Genomic DNA, 25,214 nt, shown 5'->3' on the forward strand with positions numbered 1-25,214 from the left:
GGGTAACGGACTGGATTCCAAGCGTAGTGAAGCGTTGAAGGGGCCGGCAGAAAGTTAGGTGGGCGGATGAGTTTAATAAGCTTGCGGGGATACAATGTCCCCAGTTGGTAAAGGACAGAAATAATAGGTCAGATATGGAAGAGGTCTTTGTCCTGCAGTAGGTGTAGTCAGGCTGATAAAGATAAATCAAACGTGCCAGCTCCATTTCGCAAAAAAAGCCCTTCCGAAAACCGTGTTGTCGGGGGTGAAAAAAGATATTCGAGCGTAAGAATGTTATGATTTGTGAGTAGATCACATTTTTCATGATCTTCCATCGTTTGTTCGTTAGTGAGGTTGGGCGGTGATTTAGTGGGGAATTTTTTTTTTACTTGAGGAGCTGGAACACCTAATTCCACTATTTGTCGGCAATGCATTAGCAGATCCTGACGCCTTTACCGAAGTGATGTCCCTTCACTTCAGCCAATGGGCCTATTTCATGACTGCCGATGCATTTTTGCCACATGGGGCTTCTAACTCTGTCGCACTGAAACCTCGAAGAGAATGCAGCGCCGTACTTTGCCGACGCAAAGTATTTATTGCTAACAAACCAAAATGTACCCGCCAGTCATGGCATCCATTGAGAAAGAGGCTCGCCATTGACGAATCGCCATTGTGTCAGACGATTTCGCTCAGTATTGCTTCAGAGCAGCAAAGAAAAGAGCTAGTAGAATAACGACTACCTTAGTAGACTTCAATTCGTTTTTCACGTACTTCGTTTTATTTGTTCTTTTTTGTCTATACACTTAGAAATACACATCAGGTTCTTGGCAGTGCACTTTGAAGGAAAGTGAGGCGCTCCGAGCTCTCCGAAGCTCCCCGCCGCTGTGCTTTCGGTTTCTAGACTCGGGACGAAAGCTTTCTCCTTTATATTTTCTGCAACAGCGGCTGTAAGCAGGGAGGGGAGGAGCTCTTGAATGAGGTCGAGCGCGTTGAGGATGGTTTTCAGTGTGCCGGCGCATGGCAGTCGGGGCTGGGCACCACGTAGCTCTTGGCGAACTCGAGCGAGTTGTTGTAGTGGTGTCCGTCAGGGCCGCTCAGCTCGTGGTTCCTGTCCAGGTTGTAGTCGCCGCACAGGCCGCACAGCTTGCCGTGGTAGAAATGAGCGGTCTGCGTTTCAGGAGATACAAGCAACGGGTAAGTCATCATCGTCAAACTGATCTCAAATGTCCGACAATTATAAAATCGGCTCATAGCAAAGCACCGTTCCCAGACCCACCGTCTTTGAGGGAAAACGCAACACCAGGGGGCCCTATTTTTCAAGGATTATTTTCCCGTTTCATTGTTTGCCATTCGTAGTGGTGGCTTGTTACGTCATCACTGACAGCTCAACAAGCAATGCCATTTACCGGCTCCGCTGCATAAGGCGGGGATGGCCAATGACGAGGACGGAAAAGAATGAAAAAGAATCATTAAACACGGCACAAGCGTATGGTAAGGTAAGGCAGACAGATGAATGGTAATCTTAACGCCATTAGCCATCTCGAAAGGTTTCCATCGTGGTTACAGGGAGCCTGCTAGAAAGTATCGCTGGACTCTGAGACCTTTGATGATTACTTGTCCCGGGAAGTAGCTAACTTAGAAGTGAAAGCTCTCGTCTTTCTAGCAGCTATAATCTTTGCACACCGTTACTCTGCGCCGGCCGCTGATAACGACAATTGATGTGCTGGGTGTCACCCTGAAAAGACACCTTAAGTTATCGGAAACGCTAGCGCCTTGAAGATCTGCTCAGCCGTGAAACGTTCACACATGCGGAAGTCGGTGAAAGCAGTGCAGTCCCCCAATCTTCCTGTTTGCAGCATATATCAAAATGGCACACACATTGAGTCAGAAAGGAGCTGTAGGTGTTGCACTGGACAGCTCATGATGTACAGAGTGCCAGAACCGAAACAGATATAGAACCAATAAGTAAACGAGATATTTTTTCGATGGCATCCTACTAGGAGAACCCATAACTCTTACAAAAATGGTCTGTAGACAGTCTATAAACTTCTAATAGACTCTTTGCCTTCCTACAGACATTTCTTTGTGTCTATTCATAGTCTATAGACTCTCTATAGACCAAAGTCTAATGAAAGTATATGGCCATAAGTGTATATATGGTCGTTAGACTATAGGATTTGTATTGTCTATACAGTGTTCTCTAGGGTTTGTCTATAGAGAGTCTCTTGAGTTTAAACAAGTCTATGGAGAGTCTATAGACTGTCTAAAGAAAGTTTTGTAAGGGAAGATACAAATATGAGTAATGATTTTCGTTTATATGTTGTTCTGCTCTGGGAGGATGGCAAAGTGCGCTGACCTGGACAAAGAGCAGGTTTCCGTTGAAGGTCAGGTAGATGCCGTAGGGCTTGGACACAACCTCGAACCACTTGTCGTGGGTCTTGACTTCGAAGAGCTCGGCATCGTGGTCGGTGTGGCTGTAGGGACGCTCGGGAGTTGCCTCAACCTTGTTGCCATCGACGCGAACAATCAGGCCAGAGTCGGCGGCCACAGACAGGATCTCAAGCTTGGTGTGGTGGATGAACACCTTCAGCGCCTGCGAAGAATTTAAAAGAAATTTCAGACATGTGCTGGCGTACGGTAGCAGAAAAGCCAAGATTTCCTGAGTACAGTTGATGCACCAACTGACCGGCGAGTGTTCCGCGCGTTTCGGCTTTTTTAGAGTTCGAGGATTCAGAGAAGAAAGGTGAATGTGAGATGAAGATACAGCGAGAGTTTAGGCTCTCGTTAGCTAAGTGGGACAGTTATAAAGCACGAAATATGCTCAACTAATTGTCATGCATTGTGGTCTATACAATCTACGTATGAAGAAGCATTGCGCTGCTCCAGTTTTGTTTCAAAGCATTCTTATTTGCGCAAGCTGGCTCGAACTGGTAATCAGAATGGCCTGCACACGTAATGCTCACCTTGCACTTTCGCCCACGGCGCATATTACAAGTGAAAAAAACAACATCAAAACTGTTCTCAAAATACGACAAAATAATTTGTCATTTTTTCGTAACGACACATTTCTTTGTAGTTCTGTTGTTAATATAAGTTCATTGCTAAAAATGCTACAAAAATCGGTTGTGGCGATATAAGGTTTTCTGCTGTGTTTTTAAACTGGGTTTCCGGGGTCATACGCAGGTGCGCCCTTACCTTGGCGAGCGCAGGGTTGCCGGTGGCACGGGCCAAGATGAGGAAGCGTTTGTCGGGTGAGCAGTCACGGGAGACCACCTTCCAGCAGTCTGTCTCGGGCAGCTCTACCACCGAGCCGTCGAAGGTGCGGAGGCTGTGTCCCTGCAGGTCGCAGACGTCTGCACCACGAGAGAAAGGGAGTAGTATGGCTTTGTTAGCACTCACTGAATCGCGTTCCAGATTTGCATATTTTTGGACAACCCTCCACAAATTCTCTGTATATCTAAAATTGCTGTTTCATGAAGACCTCCCCCAAAGTTTTACGAATGCATCGCTTTTGAATTCATCATCTCTAGCAGCATCCTGGTTATTTTTTTTTCATCGTTTCTTTGCCCTTTTTGCCGACCATTTTTTACTCTGCATCTAGTGTGTACGTGTTCACAGGTTATCACTAGAAGCAGTGCTTAGCCTTCGCCTCTTCGGTTATGAGAATATTGAAATTTGGCACAGCCATTCTTGACTAACCACAAAGGTGGCGTCGGAAATGGGGCAATAGCTGTTAGGCTGCTTAGTCACCTTCATTTTGAAAAAAAGTACGGTAGACTGGGAAGAAAGTTTAAAGCATTTCTTCGGGCTTAACAAAATTAAAAGCAAATACGTATTTGAGGAAACAGTGCGCTATTTAGACAGCAAAGCCGGATGGGCTCTGGGCAGCCCTTATTGCCACCGTTGCGACTTTGAAAGCAACAGGAGGTGGTGCACTCACAGTGCTTGTAGAGAGGGCTGTACTCTCCGATGTTCGAGTATCCCAGCGACGAGTAAGCCCTTGGTTCGAGCAGGTGGCTGAAGATGGGCACGTTCCAGTGGTTGTAGCGGTGGCCATCCTCGGTGGTGATGACAAGGTCGGTGTGTGGCTTGTCCTTCACGTTCCACCAGGGCACTTGGGACACCACGTGCAGTTTGCCGTTCTCGCCGGTAAAGTGCGAGCGGACGGTGCTGAGGAAACCGCCCTGCTCAGGTCTGAAGTGGTGGTACTTGGCGTAGTAGCGCAGCAGCTTGGTGAGAAGCTACGGAAGCAAAGGGGCAGAGCATGGCTTAAGGAGTGCTTCATATCTCATGTGGCATCTCTTCACACGGTATATCGTTTGTACCGACCACTGGCGGGCCATTAGCTTAATGGCTAAGGCGTTGTGGTGCTGAGCACGTGCTGTGTGGGGTTAAATCCCTGCCGCGGCAGCCATATTTTACCATATCCGGAGTGCTTTGAAATTTCGGCTACAGTATTCACGCAACACGCATGCTCAGTGCATGGCGACCTACCGGCTACTGCAAGCGCGGCATACATAGCACGCGACACTACGTTAACGTGTAGTCAAGCTGCGCAAGAAATTTTCTAGTGGAGCTCAACATGCGAAAAACTCAGCCTTCATGGTGCGAAAAATGGGATTCAGGAGCTCTTACAGGACGGTAGTTCTTCCATTCGACGTCGGCGGTCAGCTTGCCGAAGCGGCTGGAGTGTCGTAGGAACTTGAGACAGTAGTAGTTGAAGGGGATGCCGTGCTCGCGGCCAGCGTGGCACTTGAGTCCGAGCCAGTGGAGTCCACTCTTGCGCAGGTTCTGCGTGATGGGCTTGCTGGCGGCAGCAGCCACCAACTGCTCTTCGTCGTGGTCCGTGTGCGAGAAGTGGCCGTTCAGCGTGATCTGCAACGGTGCGAGAGAGGGAAGCGGCAAATGAGTGACGAAGGCTCGTGCCACTGCTTTCACCTAACCTGGCTTTCTCAACAGGCCACAGAAAAAGAGGAAAGGGCGCTTTCCCCTAACCCTATCCCCTATTCTGGTCCCCCATCCCGGTCCGAGTTCATCACAATGCTGTGGGTTTCCCCCTTGATGGTGATCGGATGGGGAAGGAGAGTGCCCCTAGAAGAGGTCACTCCGCCCAAACTGGCAACCCAGGCCTTCCACGTGGGCACGCTGCGGGGAAGCTAGCGACATGGCGGCGTGCTACCTTTCGGCCAGTTCCAGGATAGGTATATGGACAAGTGTGGGTATGAAGTGCCCGGACTTAAGACATGCTTACGTTTCAAGTGTTCAGGCTTTGAACTTCTCAATGGCTTCTTGCCGTGTAAAAAAACAGCAGGCTATTATTAACAAGACAATCTTCATATGGATCTTTCAGTATACTTTAAGGGGATCTACGTCGGGATATCCTTGTTACTCGCAAGCTGCTACATTCAGACCATGACTAATAAGAATGCAGTCCAGGCGGAGTGAGCGTTCTCAAGAATGCGCCAGGCACTGCTCACTGTAGCTTTTCCTATCGAGCGAAGCTTATAGGTGCGTTTAAGCAACGTTCTAACGACTACTTACGCTCGACTGGCCCTCGCAGCTGCTTCCGTAGTGGATATCAAGCTTGGCGTCGATCTGGCGTCCCTGGTAGAATGTGGCCAGGTTGTTGACCCTAGACCAGTCGGGCTTGGGGAAGTGGGCCTCGGCCGCGGCGCAGATCTGTGAGAACACGATGTTGGAAGAGAAAAAAAGATTTTGGAAGGTGAGAGACCTTCGCTGCTCTTATCTATTACAGCTTCGGAATAACCGACATGCTATGCACAAGCTGCGAACGGTGCGTTTAAGGAAAATGCTTGTCTTCCGGATTCTGTGCAGCAAATGACATCATAACTGTATTATTCAAACTGACCAAATTTGACTGTTCCGGTTGACATTTAAGCCTGCAGAGACCAGAGTCAGGCTGATGATAACGATGATGGTTATTCGATTTCTTAGAATTTAGACTAAGTGAAGAATCCTGAAGGTTTGCTATTTTCGCTTCTTCTTAGCCTATGTTCTGTTTTATGTCTTCCTGAAACGGTGTTAAGAAATGAACGAAGAAGCTGCCGTAGATCTTGTAGTAATAAAGATGCGTTGTAGAAAAAATATCAGAACTCGATACCGGATCTCACTGTGCATTTCTTAAGAATAAATGGGATTATTTATTAGGCTTCGAATTTAATCGCATGAATTGTTTACTTCCAGGACATGCACAGGTTCTCGCTGTAGACCTTTTCACAGTTGTCTTTTGGGGCGCAGCCATACTTCCACTGGGATGTCTCAGTAGCGTTCTGATTGGCGGATTTCATATATGCGTCTACTGCGCATGCGCAGCATAGTCCAACACGCATGCGCGCTTAATGAAGCTGTACACGGTGAAAAGGTCAACGGTGGAACGTGAGTCAGGGGACAATGCTTTGTTCACACAAAGCGTTAGATGCAAGTATTTTTACATTACAGATTGCAAGCGGATCTCACCTTAAGATGTTCGTGCTCTGACTTCTTGAACGGCGAGCGGTCGTAGAAGAACTGCACCTTGTGGTTGAACAGGTCGTGGTTGAAGGAGTACCTCAGCTCGGCGGACACCTTGCGTTCCTTGGCGCCTTTGAAGCTGAGGTCGAGGTTGATCACGTGCGTAGACGGGACCTCGGGATCTTGGCCGATTTGATCGTGGACCGGGAAGTGACTATGCCTTTCGTCGTCATGCTCCACTAACTTGTAGCCGATCTCAACGTCCAGCTGCACAGCAGCACCGGAATGGCAGGGTTTAAATATTGGCCAAAATTTTACTTTTTGTCCTAACGATACTGAGTAAAATGGCAGTTTTTCTTTTGTCGTCAGCAGTGTTTTACAAGTTCATTGAGATTTTTACGCCTACGAGTTCGTCAGTGTCTGTTATTTAGAAACAAGCGATAATTTCAAAGCAATGAAAGAAAGCAGAGAAAGTATTCCTTGTGGATACGGGAACACACTTCATGCTAACAGGTAAACATGCTTAAGACAAGCAAGGAGTTTGTTCGAAGATTCATTGCGTTAAGGCGTTTCCTACCCTGCTGTTTACTGTAAAATATTACTGTTTCGTCGTTCGGTCGTATAATGGAACAATAGCTGTGAGTCGTGAAGAACCGGTGCTTCCTGACCGCTTCCTTGTACTTAGAGCATCGCAAAGTAGGACACTGACATCCTGTAGCTTAGCAGTATACAGTGTTTTAAAGTGGTTCTTGAGTCGGCAGTTCATGCCTTAACGAAAACACGCTTCACTGTGCCAGGATAGCGATGCTACCAGAATCGCTTAGAGGTGATCTACCTGTTAATGAACTGTATAGTGCCTGCTGGAAATTCGCGCTATATGTTCTCCATTTCTTTTCGTTTGTAATTCTGCTGTCTCCATAATGCCATAAGGCTAGCAGCTGAAACTCACTTCTGTAGAGGGGTCTTCAGCGGCCGGCTCGAAGTAAATCTTGACGTCACGTGGGTGCCAGTGGGGGTTGATGAGGAGGTAGTAGAAACGCTCCCGCGCAGTCATCTCATGGATGAACTCGTGAAGCCCGCTGTGGAGACCCTTCTTGACGAGGTATCCCTTGATGTTCATGGCTACGCCGAAGTCGTCACCGAAGTAGTGGCGGTCAAACTGTAAACAACACCAGGTAATAATCGGACGTTTTTTTCCGCATTCTATACGCAAAGCTAGAAATGAATGAATCGAATGCCTCCAACAACAACGTATCTGAGAGGTAGTGCGAAGAGAGGTGGCGGGAGGATTTAATGAGAAAAAATTTATAACTGGTACGGGCCCAAGTAAGGAAAAGGACAACAATAACTGAAATTGAGAAAACCGCCGTCAGATTTTGAATTTTTTGAATGAAACTGAGCTGCCTATTTTTCACTCGTCCATAGAGTTTCAGTCTGAATGGAAGAACCTGGGAAAAACGCCAACCCCCCACCAGTCAGATTAGAGCTTACGGCCTGCAGTGGGATACAGCTAAAGAACGAAGCGGCGATGTCCCTCAAAGCAGACCCTTCGGCAAATGGCGAAGGCTGATTTTTATGACGCCGCGGTTAATACGATAAAGACGTGGTTATTTCCCATTCACCTACAACCTCCGGCGATTTCATGCTAGCAGGTCCAAAAGGGTCGGTGAAGGGGGAAGGGAGAACAGGTCAACACCATTAGCTGGAAGGGCTCCTCAGAGGGGCATTTGCAGTTTATTTCTTGAGTTGTACCCGGATATATATAGTTAGTTCGCCTAACAATTCCCTCGTTTCACTGTTCCTCTAGGCCGCGAACTGGAGCACGCCTTACCTCAAGAAGTTCGTCGGCACGGAAAAGCGGCTTCTGGGCCTTGGAAAGCTCGGTAATGGCGTTGACGTGGTCGCCACCGAGGTCGTAGGGCATCTGGAATGTGAACGGGCGGAAGTGGTGGTTGGCCGCGTTCCAGGGCAGGTGCAGGGGACGGTGAAGCTTCAGCTTGCCCTCCAGAGGAGCCAGCGTCGCCTTCAGATCAAGAGGCCATGAAATCAGGGTCTGGGCGTCGTAACCGCTACCCAGGGACGACTGGGCGAAAGTCAGAGCGAAGCCGACCATCTGGTAGGCGCGAACTTCGTACCTGGTCGCATTGGCAGAGGAAGAAAAAAGGAAAACGAAAGGCGCCTAGTTAGTGCAAGACATACTTAGTCATAAAAATACCCTGTTAACTATTGGGAATTCTGTCGCGCGGTGGACAGTATAAGCTTATTTCAGTCAACTGTGAGTGCGATTTGAAATTTTCCTCGATACTACGCCCCAGTCGCTTGTTGACGCGACCGTGGGCGCATAAAAATGAATCGCGTAACTCTCACTCAGTATAGTTCCTTGAACTTTCTTTTTTGTCCATTTTAACAAGTCCCAACTTATCTCTGCTTATCAGCGACGCCAAATCTCAACAAATATTCCAATTACGTGGGCAGAAGGGCTCATTTTGCCGGATGCTCTCCTTGAAGGCTTAGTTGAAGCCCATATTCTTTTTCCGGCTACTTAGTGCACTTGTGCAAGTTGATAGCGGAGAACAGGAATCCTTCAGGACTTCTCCCGGCATTCGCGCATGCGCCGATTCAGTGTGCCCCTCGTCGCACTTACAGGTAGTGTCGCTTTATGTTCAGGTTGATCTCCGCGCTGTCGCCGTGCGTGATGTCGATCTTGTGGCGGTGTGCGTAGATGAACTCGGCCTGCTTGAAGTCGAAGAATACTGGCACACCCAGCTCGGTGGGCATGAGGTAGGTCATGTCCTGGGTCAGGTAGAAGGCCTTCTTGCGAGTTTCCTGGCCGAAGATCTTCTCGGCGGTCTTCTCGGGGGCGTCTGCGAAGCACCAGGCGTTGATACTAAATTTCAGCGGATACGGCAGGATCCTACCGGTTACGAGCGACTGCTTTTTAAACTTCGTCCAAAATAGGCTGTTTTGTAGCAATATTATTAGAAGTCTCAAGGGGACAAAACGCGTCGTCGGCAATAAAATTCGTCCATTGGCTTCAGGAAAGTGGCGTCAAAAAAACGAACCAATCCCATGGGCTGGAGAGAAGTGACCTAAAAACGTCACAGAATTCCCATTGGCTGGAGGGAAGATACATGACTAGTTCGAATGTGACGTCACCGCCGGTAAAGGCAGCAACAGCTGTTAATGATATCCCATTGCTAACACATAACGTAATTAGGTGTCCGCGTGAATGTTCTAAAACAGGGTTCTGTGTACAACTGCTCCTAGAACAGCTCCTGTGTGATGCTCTTTTAGTTTTCTCCCTTATCACACGGGAAGGTCCCGCATGCGTTTTTTTTCCCACCTCTCGGCTTGATCTTTTCCAAGATGGATTCATCGAAGCTCCAGGTGTCGATAGCCTTTCCGAACACGGACAGACTCAGGCGGGCATAGGCGTGGTCGTACTCGCGGTCATGGATGTGAAGCTGTGGGGCCAAAAACAAAAGAGCAATGGTCAACAAAGGCCTCGTGACGATTTGTGGTATTAAACTGTCGTTTCCATCGTGTTCTATAGAACTTGGTGCGGGAAAGGAATTATTCTAAATAGAGGTATATGGGAAGAACATCTAAAACTGAGGTCTAAGCACTGTGCCTAAGTGGAATTTTCACAACCTTTCTCTTTGCACCTGGGCTTAGGCGCGGAAAGCGTTGACGGGTAAGTGGAAATGTACGCCGGTCACGGAAATGCGTGGCCGCACACTCACCGAGTCCTCGATCTCCTTGCGCTCCTTGGCTGAGGCGTCACGCGGGAACCTGCGGCGACCCATGAAGTCCCAGATGCTCTTGCTGGATCCGGGCTGCGGGCCGACGAGCTTGTTCAGCAGCTTGTCCATTCCCCAGCTCTCGAAGGATAAGGAGAGAGTGTCGGTAGAGTGTCCGGCTATGTAGTCCTTCATGTTGATGTACAGGTTGCGGGGGAAGTAGCTGTCGTGCGAGCGGATCACCTCCATGATGGTGGCGCCACCGAAGTCGTACTTGGCTGCAAGTAACGATGGAACCAGTAATGTTCATTCCCTTACCATGTAAGGGCAGGGGCGGATTTGAGATGAACTCTCGGAGGGGGCGGAGGGGGCGCAATATTAACGCAATGCATTTCTATTTCGTCGTAAATAAAAAGAAGTATGAGAGCCGTAGCTTTTTTGACAGAAAATTTTCCATTTGAGAAAGTGCGAGGGGTGGGGGATAGGGTGTTCACATCCGTCTCTGTATATGACTGCCTTGTTTCCTTAAGAAAGGGTTTCGAAACGTCCAGCGAAGTGGCTTGTTGTGCTGCTACGATACCTGAAGGATTTGCCGGAGTTAACTGTGCGTGTTTCTTCGCTTATGTATGGTTATGTGCGTGGTTTTCGAGGCGGTAATTGGCAGGACCAATAATCTATACAAAATATTTTGTCCAACGTGAAATAAATTTAAATTAAAGGATAAATTACCTATTACCTTCCCCATCTTCCGCGAGAGGCCTTATGGCTACAAAAGAAGTCCCACATAAATTATCACAATTTTCGCAGTTAGGAAGAAATCGAAAATGGCGCTGTGTCCGAGCCCCGGACCTGGTTGAGTTTTTGTTCCGAAGAACTTAAAAATGCATTTGGTTTTCCTTTGTATCATTATGGCTACGGCTGTGTATGTATGGTGCCTTGTTTTTTTTTTCTTTTTTCATCTGCCTCTTCCCTTCATCATTATCGTCCCCCATTGTGACCCTTTTTTTTACCCTCTTCCCGTTCCCCAGTGCAGAGTAGCAGGCCAGATATTTATTTTTCTGTCCAACCTCTCTGCCTTTCCCGTCAATAAACCCCCCCTCTCTCTCACGTCTTAAAATGTCCCGGAAGGGAGCCCAGTACAAAGGAAATTTTTTCACTTGCCTGGCAACTCCTTAGTACTGCTTTACCACTTCCACCTCTCTAAGACTGCGTTATGCTTAATTTTTTTTTTAACAGTGGTGTGAGATGTGTACTCTAGGATGACTTCTGACTCAAAACCAATGGCACCTGTTGCATAGCTTTTTCAGCCGGTAAGATGGTAGCTCTTTGCTCCTGATATGTACAGAGAAGTGAGCTTACGGTTGTATCCGGAGGAAAGGGTCAGGTGAGACCTGGACTTGTCGAGGGGCTTCGTGAGCTTGGGGATGTTGTCCCACAGAGGCAGAACGTAGCGCAGGTGCTGAGCGCTGCAGGAGAGAAAGGACTTAGGATATCAGTACAATCCTTCTCGTACACAGTTTGGAAGGAACATGGGAGAAACATGGTGCCATGTCACACTACGGAAAGGATCAAGAAAGAAATGAGCGTCCTAATTTAGCTCAGCCTCTAAAGCTCATGCTTCACGACGGACACGAATAATCACCAGCATATTAGCGCTCAGGGAAATGAAAAAGCACGAAGTGCCTTAAATTGCCCATTTCTAAATGTCCGGTAGGAAATGGAACGTCTGGAAAAGCCTCGTTTAAAAGCAGCGTGTTGCTGCTTTTGTAGTCAAGTTGGTCAATGTACATCTGCCCCTGTTCAGCGCCCCTTCATTTCTTGTGGCTGAAGCCCGATGGTGATAAGTGGCCTAGACTACCTCAGCGAACCGTTGTATGGCTGTCGGTGGGGGCGGGGCCCGAACAAAAATTGGGATGACGAACTTATTTGTTTATTTATTCTCTGCCTCGAACATCTTGCGCCTGGCTGTGTCCCATCTTTCTGATTTCTGTACGTTACCTGGGATGAACACCGATCTTCCAGGCACGTTCTTATGCCTTTCGAGAGACGCTGAGGGCAAATTGAAGTTGCTCTAAATCAATAGGTTATCAATTCTAATGACCAAAAAGTTATTTTCACGGCAATCGGATCGAGATCTTATTTTTTTAGAAAGGATAAAAAAATGCAAGGTTCATATTACCACCGCAGATTATTCCCGCAAGTACACCACGGTGACGTCAAGACAGCTTTTTTTTTTTCACCTATGCCATGTCCAAAAATTGTGGACAAAAGCATTTTTGAACAGGAAAGAGTTCATAGACACAATTTTTTCATACATTCTAAGATTTAACTGTAACAGCCAATATATGCGCACATGTCCCATCGACAGGCTTGTATTTTTTTTCTTTGCTATTAGCGTTTTTGCTGTCGTCAAAAACGTTCCCCATTGGTTTTCTATGTCAGAATTAAGTGCTCTACGCGAGCGATGGAAAAAAACCTTAAAAGAAAGATTTTTCTACATATCGCAAGAGTGAACTATTACCTTCAATGTTTCTACAACAGTACCTTAAAATTTTCCAATATTCAAAATTTTTGTGCAAGAATGTCGCACATGCAAACCGGAAACGAAGTATTACGCGCCTGTATGTTAATGTGCCTTTTGTGTCGGTACCATTAGTGAGCTAAAATCACGACTACCAAAAAAGAAAAACTGAAACTGAAATATTAAGCACTGTGCGCCCACGACACCCAGTGTCAGTGCGGGAAAGAGTAAACCAACTTGACCTCCAAGTTTCGGCGTAATTAAAGGGCCCCTGAAGCCGCAAAAAACGTAAAATGAGTCACGAAAGACTAATCTATCGGATTTTGCTTAGAGCAGATATCTGATGTGTTTTCGTCAATGTCCCTTTGGGTTAGTTTATTGTCGTACTATTAAAAGTTGTAGTGCGCAGACACATGCGCTGCCGATGAGACTCACATTTCACGGTGGCAAGGGTACTTGGACTCGGCCATCGAGCGGAATGCGCTGGTGACGAAAGCCACCAACTGGTCGCTGGGGTCGGTGATCACCTCTTGGGCGATGTGGCGCAGGATGTACAGATCTGGGTTGCTCACCAGAACCACAAGGAAGGCAGCGATACGGATCTCGCTGGGCTCGCTGTCGTTGTGGAAGACGGGCAGGGCGATGGAGCGGGCCTGCGAGAACGCACGACGGTCAACTCTAACCCTTCCCCCCTCCCCCCCCCTTTTTTTTTCTACTCTAGGATGAATAGAATGAGCCTAGTTACGAGTCTGGCACAGACGCACAATGAAAAGGACGTCACGTTTTTTAAGCAAGGGCGTGTGAGAAATTGCTCTTCGTAATGCTTGGCTCGCAATTGCCACCAGATGTCAACGTTGCTATATAAATAAATAAACTGTGATTTATAAATAAATAAACTATCAATCCGGAGCTCGGATAAACGGTTCACAGCGTTAATGCTTGTCGCGTGAATCCCGAAAGTAAGCAGAGGCTGTTATTTTGTCAACGCATTTGTGACGCCGTGCACGCAGCAAGCCAAGCACGCTATGATGCATTAACAGCTATCGCGGAATGTCGCGATTTACGGGAATTTAAAGAATTAAGTTGGGCTAGTTGGTGCTTTTGATCCAAAGACTGCGACATATTACTAGCGTTAAAATACACATAAAGGACAGAGAGCAGAAACACACATGACGGACGCTAGACTTCAACTCTCGGTCCTTTGTGTGTGTTTTAACGCTAGTAATGTGTCGCAGTCTGTGGATTTACGGGAAAATTCTAAACATTGACATTTTTTGTTTCAGAGCTCTTCTCTCTTCGCCCTTGATTTAACTACTTTCAAGACGCGGTCCAGGTGTCGACACTGTGCGGGACTGCTGCCGCGCCTTTTCTTGCTAGTGCTCACAACCCCTACGCAGACACGAACTCTCAGTGGCATGAGCAGAGCGCGGACGGCCATGGATCTAATAGCTAATAGAATACTAATAGCTGTCTCTGCATAAATCACATAATCACCCGTGCAGCTTACTTTAAAATGTACACAGCAGTGAACTAGACGCTAGTGTCTCTTTGATGCGATGAGGAGGCACGCAGCGGCGTCCACTCACCAGTCCGGGGTGCTTCCGGGAAGACTGCTTGAGAGCCCAAAGGGCAGCCATCCTCTCGTGCTCATTTGCGTGCCACTTAGGAGAGATGAAGCGCTCCAGGTAGCGCAGAGCCTTGTGCGTGCCAATGTTGCCGGCAGCCCGGATGAACACCTCGGTTTCGTGCTCGGGCTCGTGCTCAACGTCGTGGGGCGTCACGGAGTACTGGGGGCGAAGAAGCAGGGGGCGAGAGGGTTGATGGCATCTTCGAGCGGTGCACCTTGAAGCCCTCCAAAGCGCTTAAAACGCTTCAAAGCGATCTAAAACGCCCCAAAGCACCCCAAAACACTCTGAAAACAGCAGCGCCTCAGGCTGGGAGGCACGGAGTGCTCAAAGACTGAGACATTTCAGAATCTGGATCATGACTTGATGTGGAGGAATAACTTTAAAATGTACACAGCAGAGAACTAGACGTTAGTGTCCCTTTGATTCGATGAGGAGGCATGCAGCGGCGGTGCATCTTGAAGCCCTCCAAAGCGCTTAAAACGCTTCAAAGCGATCTAAAAGCCCCCCCCCCCCCCCGAAAAAAACACTGAAAACGGCCGCGCCTCACGCTGGGAGGCACGCAGTGCTCAAAGGCTGAGACATTTCGGAATCAAGGCATCTGGCTCATGACTTGATGTGGAGGAATAACGTGATGCCATTTATTTGAACAGCGGGTCCACCTCACTCGGACTCCGCTGCACGCACCCATGCGCATGTCCGGTAGCGTTAGGGTGTCAAGCACTCAGTCGTTCGACAGCATTCGTTTGTAACGTTCCCAATACACTGAAAAACTTGACCAGCACTTATCTGATGCACACTTTATCCGCTTTATACACGTAACATTTACAATTCTTTCTTGGATGTTGCGAAAACTCGGCGACTCACGTTGAATACGTGGGCGACGTTCTCCAGGGAGCAGGTGCCATGGTCCTCGGCGTGATCGTCGTGGGCGTGTTCGCAGGACTTGCTGCCTACCAGGGCGCTGGCGGCCAGCTTGCACGATGTCCAGACATCCCGGTGGGACTTGACCGCCGGCGTCCTGCACGAGTCCTGCAAGAGACAATCAAAGAGAGACGTGTCTTCGCTCGGGGAGATTAGCTGCATTACCAGTCAGCATGCAGGCATCCTATGTGCCGTTGCAGAGTAACCACCAACCAAGGTTTGCTGGCTGGCTGTTCTAGGTTTTGATGTTGCATCATACTTAATGCATTACGGAAACCAGCGCTGACTAATTCACCTTCCTGCCTTTCTTCATTCAGTAAACAATATTACTGCGTTCTAAAACGCCATCTTTCATCATTTTTTAAGCTGTGTGTTGCATATCGGTAATTTTTTGTTAGTTTCTAGTCCCTTAATCTCTGTTCTGCTTTAATGTCAATTTTCTCTCACCGTCGACTATTGAACTTATCACAGCCGAAAAAAGTGGTTTTCAAACTGCAAACCAATTTTAACGGCTTTGTAATTCTGTCCTCTAGCTTTCCTTTCCTTTTTCACAGTCCTTTATCGCACAAAGATACAGAGCCTAGCCCCTGACGCCAGGATTGAGAGACCTATGCGAAATTTCTTTGCATGCCAATGCATTGTATAAAGCCATTTGCCGTAAATTAGACATTTATTGGAGACATGTCTACTGCTTCAGTTACAATTCACAGTAAATGTAGCATCTGAGAAATCCTTAATCCTCAGACTGATTACTCCCACTGCGGAGCAAAGGCCTCTCCTATGTCGATCCAATTAACTCTGTCATTTGCCAGATGCGGCCACCGTATCCCCGCAAACTTCTTAATGCCATCCACCCACCTAACTTTCTGCAGCCCCCTGCTACACTTACAGAGGTTCATATTCGTTTGGCTTTGCTGTGCCTTCTTATAGGAGATAACTTGTGGAAGATGTGGACATTACGAGCGTTAGCGTCATACTTTATAGACAAGAACACTTTCGGAAAGCCAGTCGTCACGAAGCACGGAAACTGGAAAACAGCGCTCACTGCTACCGATAACTGTGCGATACTTTACTGCTGTGTCAGTATTTAAATCATGCCAATCTCGCCGCGACAAACACAAGCCTCTAGCGCCTTAAAACTACCTGAGAAAGTTTTCTCCCCTTTAGCAAAAATCATACTTACGCCGACCAGGCGGACCATGGCTGGGCTGACCTCCTTCAGGTTCATGTGCAGCTTGCCGTAGAAGCGCTCGGCTTCAGCGGTGGTCAGTTCGTTGTTCTCGATCAGGTGAATGCCGAAAGAAACGTGCGGGTTGAGCCCAGTGGCCGCCAGAAGGTCGAGGAACGCGTGGCTGTAATGTACAAACACGAGAAACGCTCAGACAAGCACTGGTCGGGTAACAGTGTTGGTCAGATGTTGAGGGAAAACTCCTAATGTGAAGTTGGCTGAATAAAACCCCAGGTGGAGTTCTTTCCACATTTGAATGATGATACTTTCCACTTCGGGTTACTGATCAATTCGCTCTCGCCCTACCATATGCGAGCCGTTCTGGTTAGCTGCTCCGGTGAAGTACTGGTTCCGGGCTCGAACCGCGGACCAGGAGAAATGTTCGTTAACTACGATGTTTCTGTGGAAGCTGTATAGATTTACTTTATAGCCATATCGCTGTGTTTGAGTGGATGCCAATGAGTACTTACTCCGTTATTATATTCGAATAACAGCTCGATAGTATGCGACGGCCGGCCGCTGGGGCCTGTGCTTAGGTAAGAGGAAAACCAATTTTATAGGAAGTTTCGGATTCCAGCCGACGTGGAGGTTTACTGGCTGTGGCATCCGGCTATTGAACCCAAGCACGTTGGACGCAGTCTCTGCCGCGGCGACAACCGTTACCGCCAAAATGATTTCGATGGCGGCAAAAGGCTAAAACCATCCTTGTGCACTGCCATGTTATTGCACATTAAAGAAACCCAAGTGGCCAAAAAATATCAGGTGGCGTCACTTATAAACCTGCGTGTGGCGTCAATTATAAACCTGCTTTGCTTTGGCACATTCAGCCTCATATAATATTATACGGCGGTTGAAAACGGTAAATAATAGTTCCTCGCTACTCTAACTAAAGCAGGCTACAATGTTCGTTTCGCCATTTGTGCCGGTTAAGCTTCACTTAATGCCTTCACGACTAAATACTATCCTGATAATCTTCACATACAGAACCCTCCACACAAAAGTCATTAAAGTAAGTGAAACATGGGAGATGTAGCGCGCAGAACTGAAAATAAATGTTCTGTTATATTGTCACATTAAGTACTAAGTGAAGAAAAACGTAATCTGTGGCTTCCAAGAACCAGACTGAGTGAAGAAATGAAGGAAAGCGATGGAATAAAATGGGTGCGGCAAACAGAAAGAAAGAGGAATAATTGACGGTCATTGATATAAGCCTTTGTTTTGCAGTGAACAGACTCAGCAGCTGCTGCTGCTGCTGATGACGATGGCAAAATATCTCACCGAATGCTTTCCTTGGTGTCATCTGGAGCGGTGAGGACGTGGTTGCGATAGACGTCATTGATTTCCTCGTAGTTGAAGGGCAGCAGGGCATTGAACAGGACCAGGAAGAGGAGAGCTCCGCTCTTCTCTTGACTGACTTCCTTGATGTCCTCTTCGTTGAACTCGAGGTGCGCAAGTTTTTGCAGTCCTTGGACGAACTGCGCAGAGAGCGAAGGGCATGAACACACTGTCTTCGCTGCAGCATTTGACAGAAACGTGAATTCATCTATTCATCGACGCGTCAGATGGGCCTATCGACCATACTAAAACTTTCCATTAGGTGAGTCCCATAATTCGAAATCTTTTCCATATGAATCATATGGAATCCATGTTGATTATGTGGAGTCGATATAGACTGCATGCACACCGCATATGGAGACATACGAGCCACATATGAGGCCGAACATATTAAATGTAAACCATATAGAGATATTATGGAAAACTTATGAACTCTAGTAGAACTCACGTGGAGAACATTTAGGCTTGCATACAATCCTCTATACCATATACAGTTCATATTCCCATAATTATATTGAGCGGCCCATATCGAATTAGCACTTCATTACTGAATCAGACTTTCGCATTTATGAATCCATTTCTGCGCTTCAGGTCGCATCGCCTCATGAGGTTCATTCTAGTCTACCGCCATCTCAAACCTGCACATCTTGAAATCAGTAGCTTGCTTCAAAAATTGCGACAGCCTTACTGAAGACAAGAATAAGGCTTACGAAAGCGTGGGGTTTTCATGAAGGAAATAATATAGTTCAAACAGCAGAATCTTGGTAGTACAAAGGGCCCGATGTGCCCCCTTATTTGTACAGGTATCACGCTCGAGTTGAATTCAAAACTAGGTAAACATCGAGAACAGGGTGAGCTAATTGCCTGCAGCACCAATACCGGCAAGATTACATACACAAAATGAGCAAAACATTAACGACTAACTGCTTCAACAAGCATTGAAATCTGTTCGAAAGGAATATATTTCGACATTTAATGCACCCCGATTTCCTCAAGTTTGATGCAAACATGTTTCAATTTCACATTACTAGCGACATCATAGTTGTGAATTTAACACGCGCTTGACTTGTTTCCCACAGCTTCATTCGACTATTCGTAGTTTCGTATGGTTACCACAAGGGTCATCAAAAAACTTTGGAGAGTGTGCGTGGGACGCCTCTTTAGCTCTAGAATTCAAAACTAGGTAAACATCGAGAACAGGGTGAGCTAATTGCCTGCAGCACCGATACCGGCAAGATTACATGCACAAAATGAGCAAAACATTAACGACTAACTGCTTCAACAAGCATTGAAATCTGTTCGAAAGGAATATATTTCGACATTTAATGCACCCCGATTTCCTCAAGTTTGATGCAAACATGTTTCAATTTCACATTACTAGCGACATCATAGTTGTGAATTTAACACGCGCTTGACTTGTTTCCCACAGCTTCATTCGACTATTCGTTGTTTCGTATGGTTACCACAAGGGTCATCAAAAAACTTTGGAGAGTGTGCGTGGGACGCCTCTTTAGCTCTAGACGGAGCATAATTAACTCTGTCGATAAAAGATGGAAGCGCCCTTACGCTGTCCTTGTGGCTGTGCAGGCCGAATTTTTCGACAAGGTGGTTGACGTGCTTGAGGTCCTCGACGTTATGTAGCTCGTTGCTGACCGGGAACTCCTGGGCCAGGTGGTGCTCCTTCTCGGCGCCGGCCAGCAGGGCGGTGTCAGTGGAAGCGGCGTCGTGCTCCTCTTCCAGGTCCAGGGTGCGGCTGCAGGGACGCCAGACACCTTTAGCTTTCACTAGCAGCGGCGAACGCACAGCAACAGCAGTGTGCTAATAAGCGAGCACTGCGTAGAGCTCGCGCCACGACGATGGTACTTACTTGACCAGGACGTGGAACTCCTTGCCTTCGCCGTGAGCCTTGAAGAGGTCCGTCGACTCTGCCCAGGCATGATCGATGACGTAGTGCTGGGGGGTTCCCTTGAGCTCATAGTACACCTCGGAGGTGGCTGAGTGAGGGTGCTGGAAAATCGAAAGGAAAGAATTGCCGCTGTCCATCGAGTCCAGCAATCTAGCAAATTTTCGTACAACAAGAAAGCACCCCCGGTTCACTTTTTTTTCAGCGAAAGCTCGAAAAATTGCACTTCTAGTTTTTAGCTGGATCAGTAGTAGAACCTTTCGTAAGCCGGGAAATTCCAATTGCACCGCTCTCAGAGCCCCTCGTTCAGCGTACTAAAAGAACTCCATTTTACGTTATCAACCATATCCCGTTTAAAAGCTGCAACACTTTTTTTCAGACAGCTACTTCATGGAATCTTAGTTCTTACACAGGGTGCCCCTTCTTGACTAACCCCAAGGCAGCACTCATTTGGGAAGAGTTGAATGTGATTACCTTCACCGACAGGTCATGTTCATGATTGACTAATTTTCGCGCGCCTCACGAGAGTGAGTTTCCAGTAATTTCTTATTTATGACATAGGCATTCATAGGCGTAAACACGCGTTAAGAAAACATGGGTTATGAAGGCCCGGCCTTTTGAGGCATGCAGTGTTGTTCTGTCAAGAGGAGCCACTTACCGTCTCCTGGGCGTCGCACTTGACGCAGACCTTGCCCTTTTCACGGCCGTAGAAGGCGTAGTGGTCGTGGTCGCACTTCTCCAGGTTCTTCACCTTGGTCACCTCAATGTGGCCATGTTCCTCCTCGCGCACGATGTACAGGGTGTCGCAGGGGCCGTGCAGACCGTCCTAGAATAGAGAACAGGAGAAGCGATTAGTAATTCCCATTCCACGTTTTCAATAAACACAGCAGCGAGAAAAGACGGTTACTCCGTAGCGAAATAAGATCTCGATTATTCGCCGTTCTCTTTAGTCACGTTATAAGGTGTAGTGGCCTGCGCATGACCCGGCATGACTGTTGTTGCTATTCGCTCAAGAGTTGAATGTAAAAAGCTGATCCGTGATGGCAGTGAGTATATCGGGGAATAGAGCTAATAATAATTGGTTTTGGGGGAAAGGAAATGGCGCAGTATCTGTCTCATATATCGTTGGACACCTGAACCACGTCGTAAGGAAAGGGTAAAGGAGATAGTGATAGAAGAAAGGAAGAGAGAGGTGCCGTAGTGGAGGGCTCCGGAATAATTTAGACCACCTGGGGATCTTTAACGTGCACTGACATCGCACAGCACACGGGCGCCTTAGCGTTTTTACTCCATAAAAACGCAGCCGCCGCGGTCGGGTTCGAACCCGGGAACTCCGGCTCAGTAGTCGAGTTCCCGGGTTCGAACCCGACAGCGGCGGCTGCGTTTTTATGGAGCAAAAAGAGCTATGGCGGAGAATTTCTGAGGTAGCCGGGCTAAATGCTTCAAAGAATTACTGGCATTACTAGGTGCGTTCAAGAAATAAAGCATACTCGTGCCGATTTATCAGCCTAACGTAAAACCGTTCTATTGTCGCGCCCTTTGCGTTGTATCCATATAGTTCGCGTAGGAACTGCTATTGGCCTCTGGTTCTATCCAAAAAACTTTAGCTGGTTTCCTATAATCACCGTGCAGCAAGTCAGAGGCCTGCTCGCTTTGCCAAAAACCAGCTACGCCAAGATATATATAGAAATTTGAGTTCATTTTACTTAAAAGCATGGTATGCGTTGCATTCCACGTTGCTTCCCAGAAATGGCGACGCATCAGCACCGTGTCTAAAACTAAGCCTATCGCTGTAGCCTTTACGCACCCATGATTGTGGTGGTCTTGGAGGGCTGTGAATGCCGTTGCTAGTGGTGCCATTGGAGACTGCTGCCCCATGCTCAAGACTTTATATCACGGCGCGCGATTTTTATCTCTCCAATATTTTTGCCAGCTTACCTCCTTGACGTGGTACTTCTTCTCCTCGTGGTGCTCGTGGCGTCCCTTCACCAGGTCCAGTTGGAAGAGGGACAGCACTCCCTTCTTCAGGTTCCTCACCCACAGGGGCTCGTTCTTGCCAATGGAGAACTCCTCGAGCTGCGACGGAATGAACACGGCGCGTGTAAGAAACATGGATTGAATCGTTATCCGACACATTTATGAAATTTTGTCAATGTCTAGCTCTCGTAATGTCCTGACGGGCCCCCGTTACAGGCTTCTGCACCATTGCCTGTAACCAGCAGCATGAGAGAATTCTTGACATATACATCGCAAGAAACCAAATTTAGCGCTGCGAGTCCGGACATAACTATGAGTTCTGCGACAGCATTGCACTATGACAATGAAAATGGTCGATCAATTGAAAAATTGTGTGGAAAAAGCAAGGAAGTTTAAATAGCACCACCAGTAGATGTAAAATTAAAGATGAGGAAAGTCTATGGGCCTGTCGACTGGCACCAACTGGCACAAGTTGGTGCCAATTTACAGGCTCGTATACTTTCTTCTTCATTAGTACAGCCACTTATTTTTGCTGCTATATATACTCCGCTTTCCACACAGCGTCCTATGTATACAACATAAAAGAAAACATGTTGGTAGAATTTATAACGATGTCTAAAAAACGAGGTTTAGCTTAACACGAATCCGCAACTGATTTATGTCCTAAGCAATTGTTCACGCCTCAACAAGCCTTCTCTACAAAAGACCGGCTCTCATTAGTAGAAGCTAGCTAGGGCGTGGAACTCAAGATTAGGCGTCCATTTTGTTTGCGGATAGTTTCATGCTTCTGGTAGTAGTCGCTGTTATTGCAGGAATACTGGGAGCCGAAGCACAGGACCTTATGAGAATTTTTCTGAACTTAGAATAGGCAAAAACAAATGGCGCCCACTGGCTGTACACTGAACGCATTCGAGTGCAGTACTTTCGAACAAACATCGCCGTACCTTTCCCTCGTCGAACTTTCCGGCGAAGGGGTGCTCAAGATCGCCCACCAGGTGCTCGTTCGACGCGTAGTTGAACTCGTGGTGGGCGACGTCGATGTGGTCCGAATTGAAAGGGTCCGCTTCGAAATTCGCGATCTGAAAAAAAAAAATTAAAAAGCAGCGTGCATGATTAAAAGCCACGGGTAACATGATTCGTCCTTTATTTACCGCAACTGCATTTACGCGTGTGATATATTGTCCACATGGGCTTCTGTAAATGTTCTTAGCCAGCGTAACACTTGTAGGTACTCATTTCTTGCACAATATTTTGAGGAGTCAGAGAAAATTTTAACTTTTCTGACAAGAGGGGTGTGGCCACTATGAAAACTGTAAGATGTCAGCACCTCGGTGCAGAGCGCTTTCGCAACGTAGCCAAATTACCCCTAAACATATTTGACATATTGGTAGGGAATAGTATTGCTCGGAAACAAGTCTTCAGTCTCCTTTACAGTGCTTCCATATACACCGTTCAAGGGTTCCCGCTGACTGAGATCCTGCCGGCAACCGCTGATCCTCTCACCCTAGACGCGCCCTAGCTAGTCATGGTAGCCATGCCAAACCTAGAGCAGATGTGCTGTTGTGTAGTTTTGCAAGGTCATGTACTGCGGAAGAGGTGCTTTAGTAGTCATTTCCAAAATTTTCGCTGCATTGGAAGTGTGAGTGTACTAAAATTTGTTCAGCTGACTGTCGTTTGCATTGCGTACTATGACATTCCAACGGGGAATTTTGCAGCCCTTCGTTTTACTTTGCTTTGCTGTTCGTTCGAACAGCACTTCGCTCTGTGCGAACGGCGTTGTGTTGTAACAACAAGGTTTTAACAATACGATTTACAGAATAGTAAAATAACTTGGAAAGCCCTAATGGTGGTCCTCAAGGTTTGCAAGGCTGTTTAGTATAACCCTTACTCACAGCATATTACAGATGATTTCCTTTTTTTTATATATATACCGTACAAGTATAACCGCGACAATGGATAAGAGTCAAGAAAACTATTTCCCCGCGCGTCTCAGCTTTACGCTTTGAAATATTGTGACCCATTACATCTACAGCATGATTGTATAAAGATGGGGTGTTTTTGTATGCCTGAGCGAGTTTTGTTCACACTTAAGTGAATACGACAGTCGCATGCCATGTCAGGCCTCGAATACACGCGCATCCGTTCCTCGACGTGCTTTACCTTGAAGTGGGTGCCATCGGGCTTGGGTTGGACGATGACCTTGCTACGGTAGGCGAAGCCCGTAGACTGCAAGGGCTGCTCCGGGTTGGCAACGTGAAGCGTTCCTTTGTACTTATATACATATTCCTTGCCTACCTCGAATGCTGAAAACAAAAAGGAGGCTCTCTTATATCACGCTTCAATGAGCTTAGCCAGCAGGATGTAATATTACTAGGACGCAGTCTTGAGATTCATGAAAACACGCCGTCAAGGATTCTGTGGAGCAACATTCATTGGTTCCTTGCTTCACTGTTCGTAATCATCAACATCAACATTTTCATCTTTAGAGCTCCAACTCTTTCCCGGTTTCCCGCTGACCCTTTACCGAAACAGATAACCATGCTGTTCCTGTGGACCTGCAAGTTTTCGCTTTGAAGGGCGTTCTCTCTATATATTCCTCCTAGCGCAGCGCACAAACACATTTAAAGGCGACTGCCTTCCTCGCCGTAAATCCCCACGTGTTTGCATTCCGTTTTTTCCTGGTAATATTTTTAGAGATGACTGTGCCTCTGGTTCCTTCTTGTAAATATTTGACGTGCCCTTTGAGATATTTCAAAAACAACTGAGGTGAGGCTGCGGACAGCTTACCACACCCACATTTAGCACATGACTGTTCTAGACTTGCAGAATTGCACTAAGCACGGGGACAATAGGAGGTAATTTCATCCTCGGGGCTCGTCGTTTGTGACGAGCCCCTAATGGTAAGATCCCCAAGGGTAAGACCTTCTAAATTCCTTCGTTTGTCAATGTTTCCTTTTTTCGAGGAATAATTCAAGGACAGTTTGTAAAAGCAGACTTTGGGGTGCTTTGAGGCTGGTACTCCTTGCTGGGCTAAGTACCGCATTCAAAAAGGGCGGCTGGGGTATGAACTCAACTTGATTATCAGTGGCATTAACTACCTACAAGCTCCATAAACTTACATCTTGCGCTGCGTTGCTGCTGCTAGCGGTTTTACTCGCTAAACTATCCAAGAGTGCATAGTGCCAACACATGATGGGTAGAAGATGGGCACTCAACTGAGGCCTAACTGAAGCTGTTTGGTGCAGCATTCGATATTTAAACAAAGCGGTAGCTGATGAAAGCCGCCCTTCTCGATACAAGCTCGAGACTTAAGCACATGAGAAATAAAGAACTCACCCGAGGCGGCCGCGACGAGTAGCGTTAGCCATAGGACCCTCATGATGGCAGCCCTTCAAGAACTCGCTTCCATTCCAAGCGGAGCTCTGGCCCGCAGGAGCATCTGCGGGCCCTTAAGTACCCTGGGCCCTCGTGCGGTACAGTGGCGCTGCGGTGCAGCAGCGAGGGGGAAGAT

General features: G+C 47.3%; 1 protein-coding gene across 1 annotated transcript; it reads right to left on the bottom strand.

Annotated features, from left to right (window-relative positions):
• Positions 1-734: 734 nt before the first annotated feature.
• Positions 735-25,214, bottom strand: LOC144110459 (vitellogenin-6-like). The gene is made up of 25 exons (XM_077643363.1): positions 25,040-25,214; positions 23,864-24,006; positions 22,648-22,782; positions 21,665-21,802; positions 20,385-20,552; positions 19,691-19,830; positions 19,390-19,576; positions 17,767-17,963; positions 16,444-16,612; positions 15,204-15,368; positions 14,298-14,498; positions 13,147-13,364; positions 11,550-11,656; positions 10,194-10,468; positions 9,794-9,914; positions 9,095-9,314; positions 8,282-8,585; positions 7,400-7,609; positions 6,457-6,717; positions 5,521-5,658; positions 4,615-4,854; positions 3,920-4,220; positions 3,175-3,332; positions 2,336-2,572; positions 735-1,146 (listed from the first exon to the last, which is right to left on the bottom strand). The coding sequence occupies exons 1-25, from the start codon at positions 25,080-25,082 to the stop codon at positions 982-984; spliced, it is 4,641 nt and encodes a 1,546-aa protein (XP_077499489.1). The 5' UTR covers positions 25,083-25,214; the 3' UTR covers positions 735-981.

The sequence above is a fragment of the Amblyomma americanum genome, chromosome 11 (assembly GCF_052857255.1).
Source record: "Amblyomma americanum isolate KBUSLIRL-KWMA chromosome 11, ASM5285725v1, whole genome shotgun sequence".
NCBI classification, from domain to species: domain Eukaryota; kingdom Metazoa; phylum Arthropoda; class Arachnida; order Ixodida; family Ixodidae; genus Amblyomma; species Amblyomma americanum.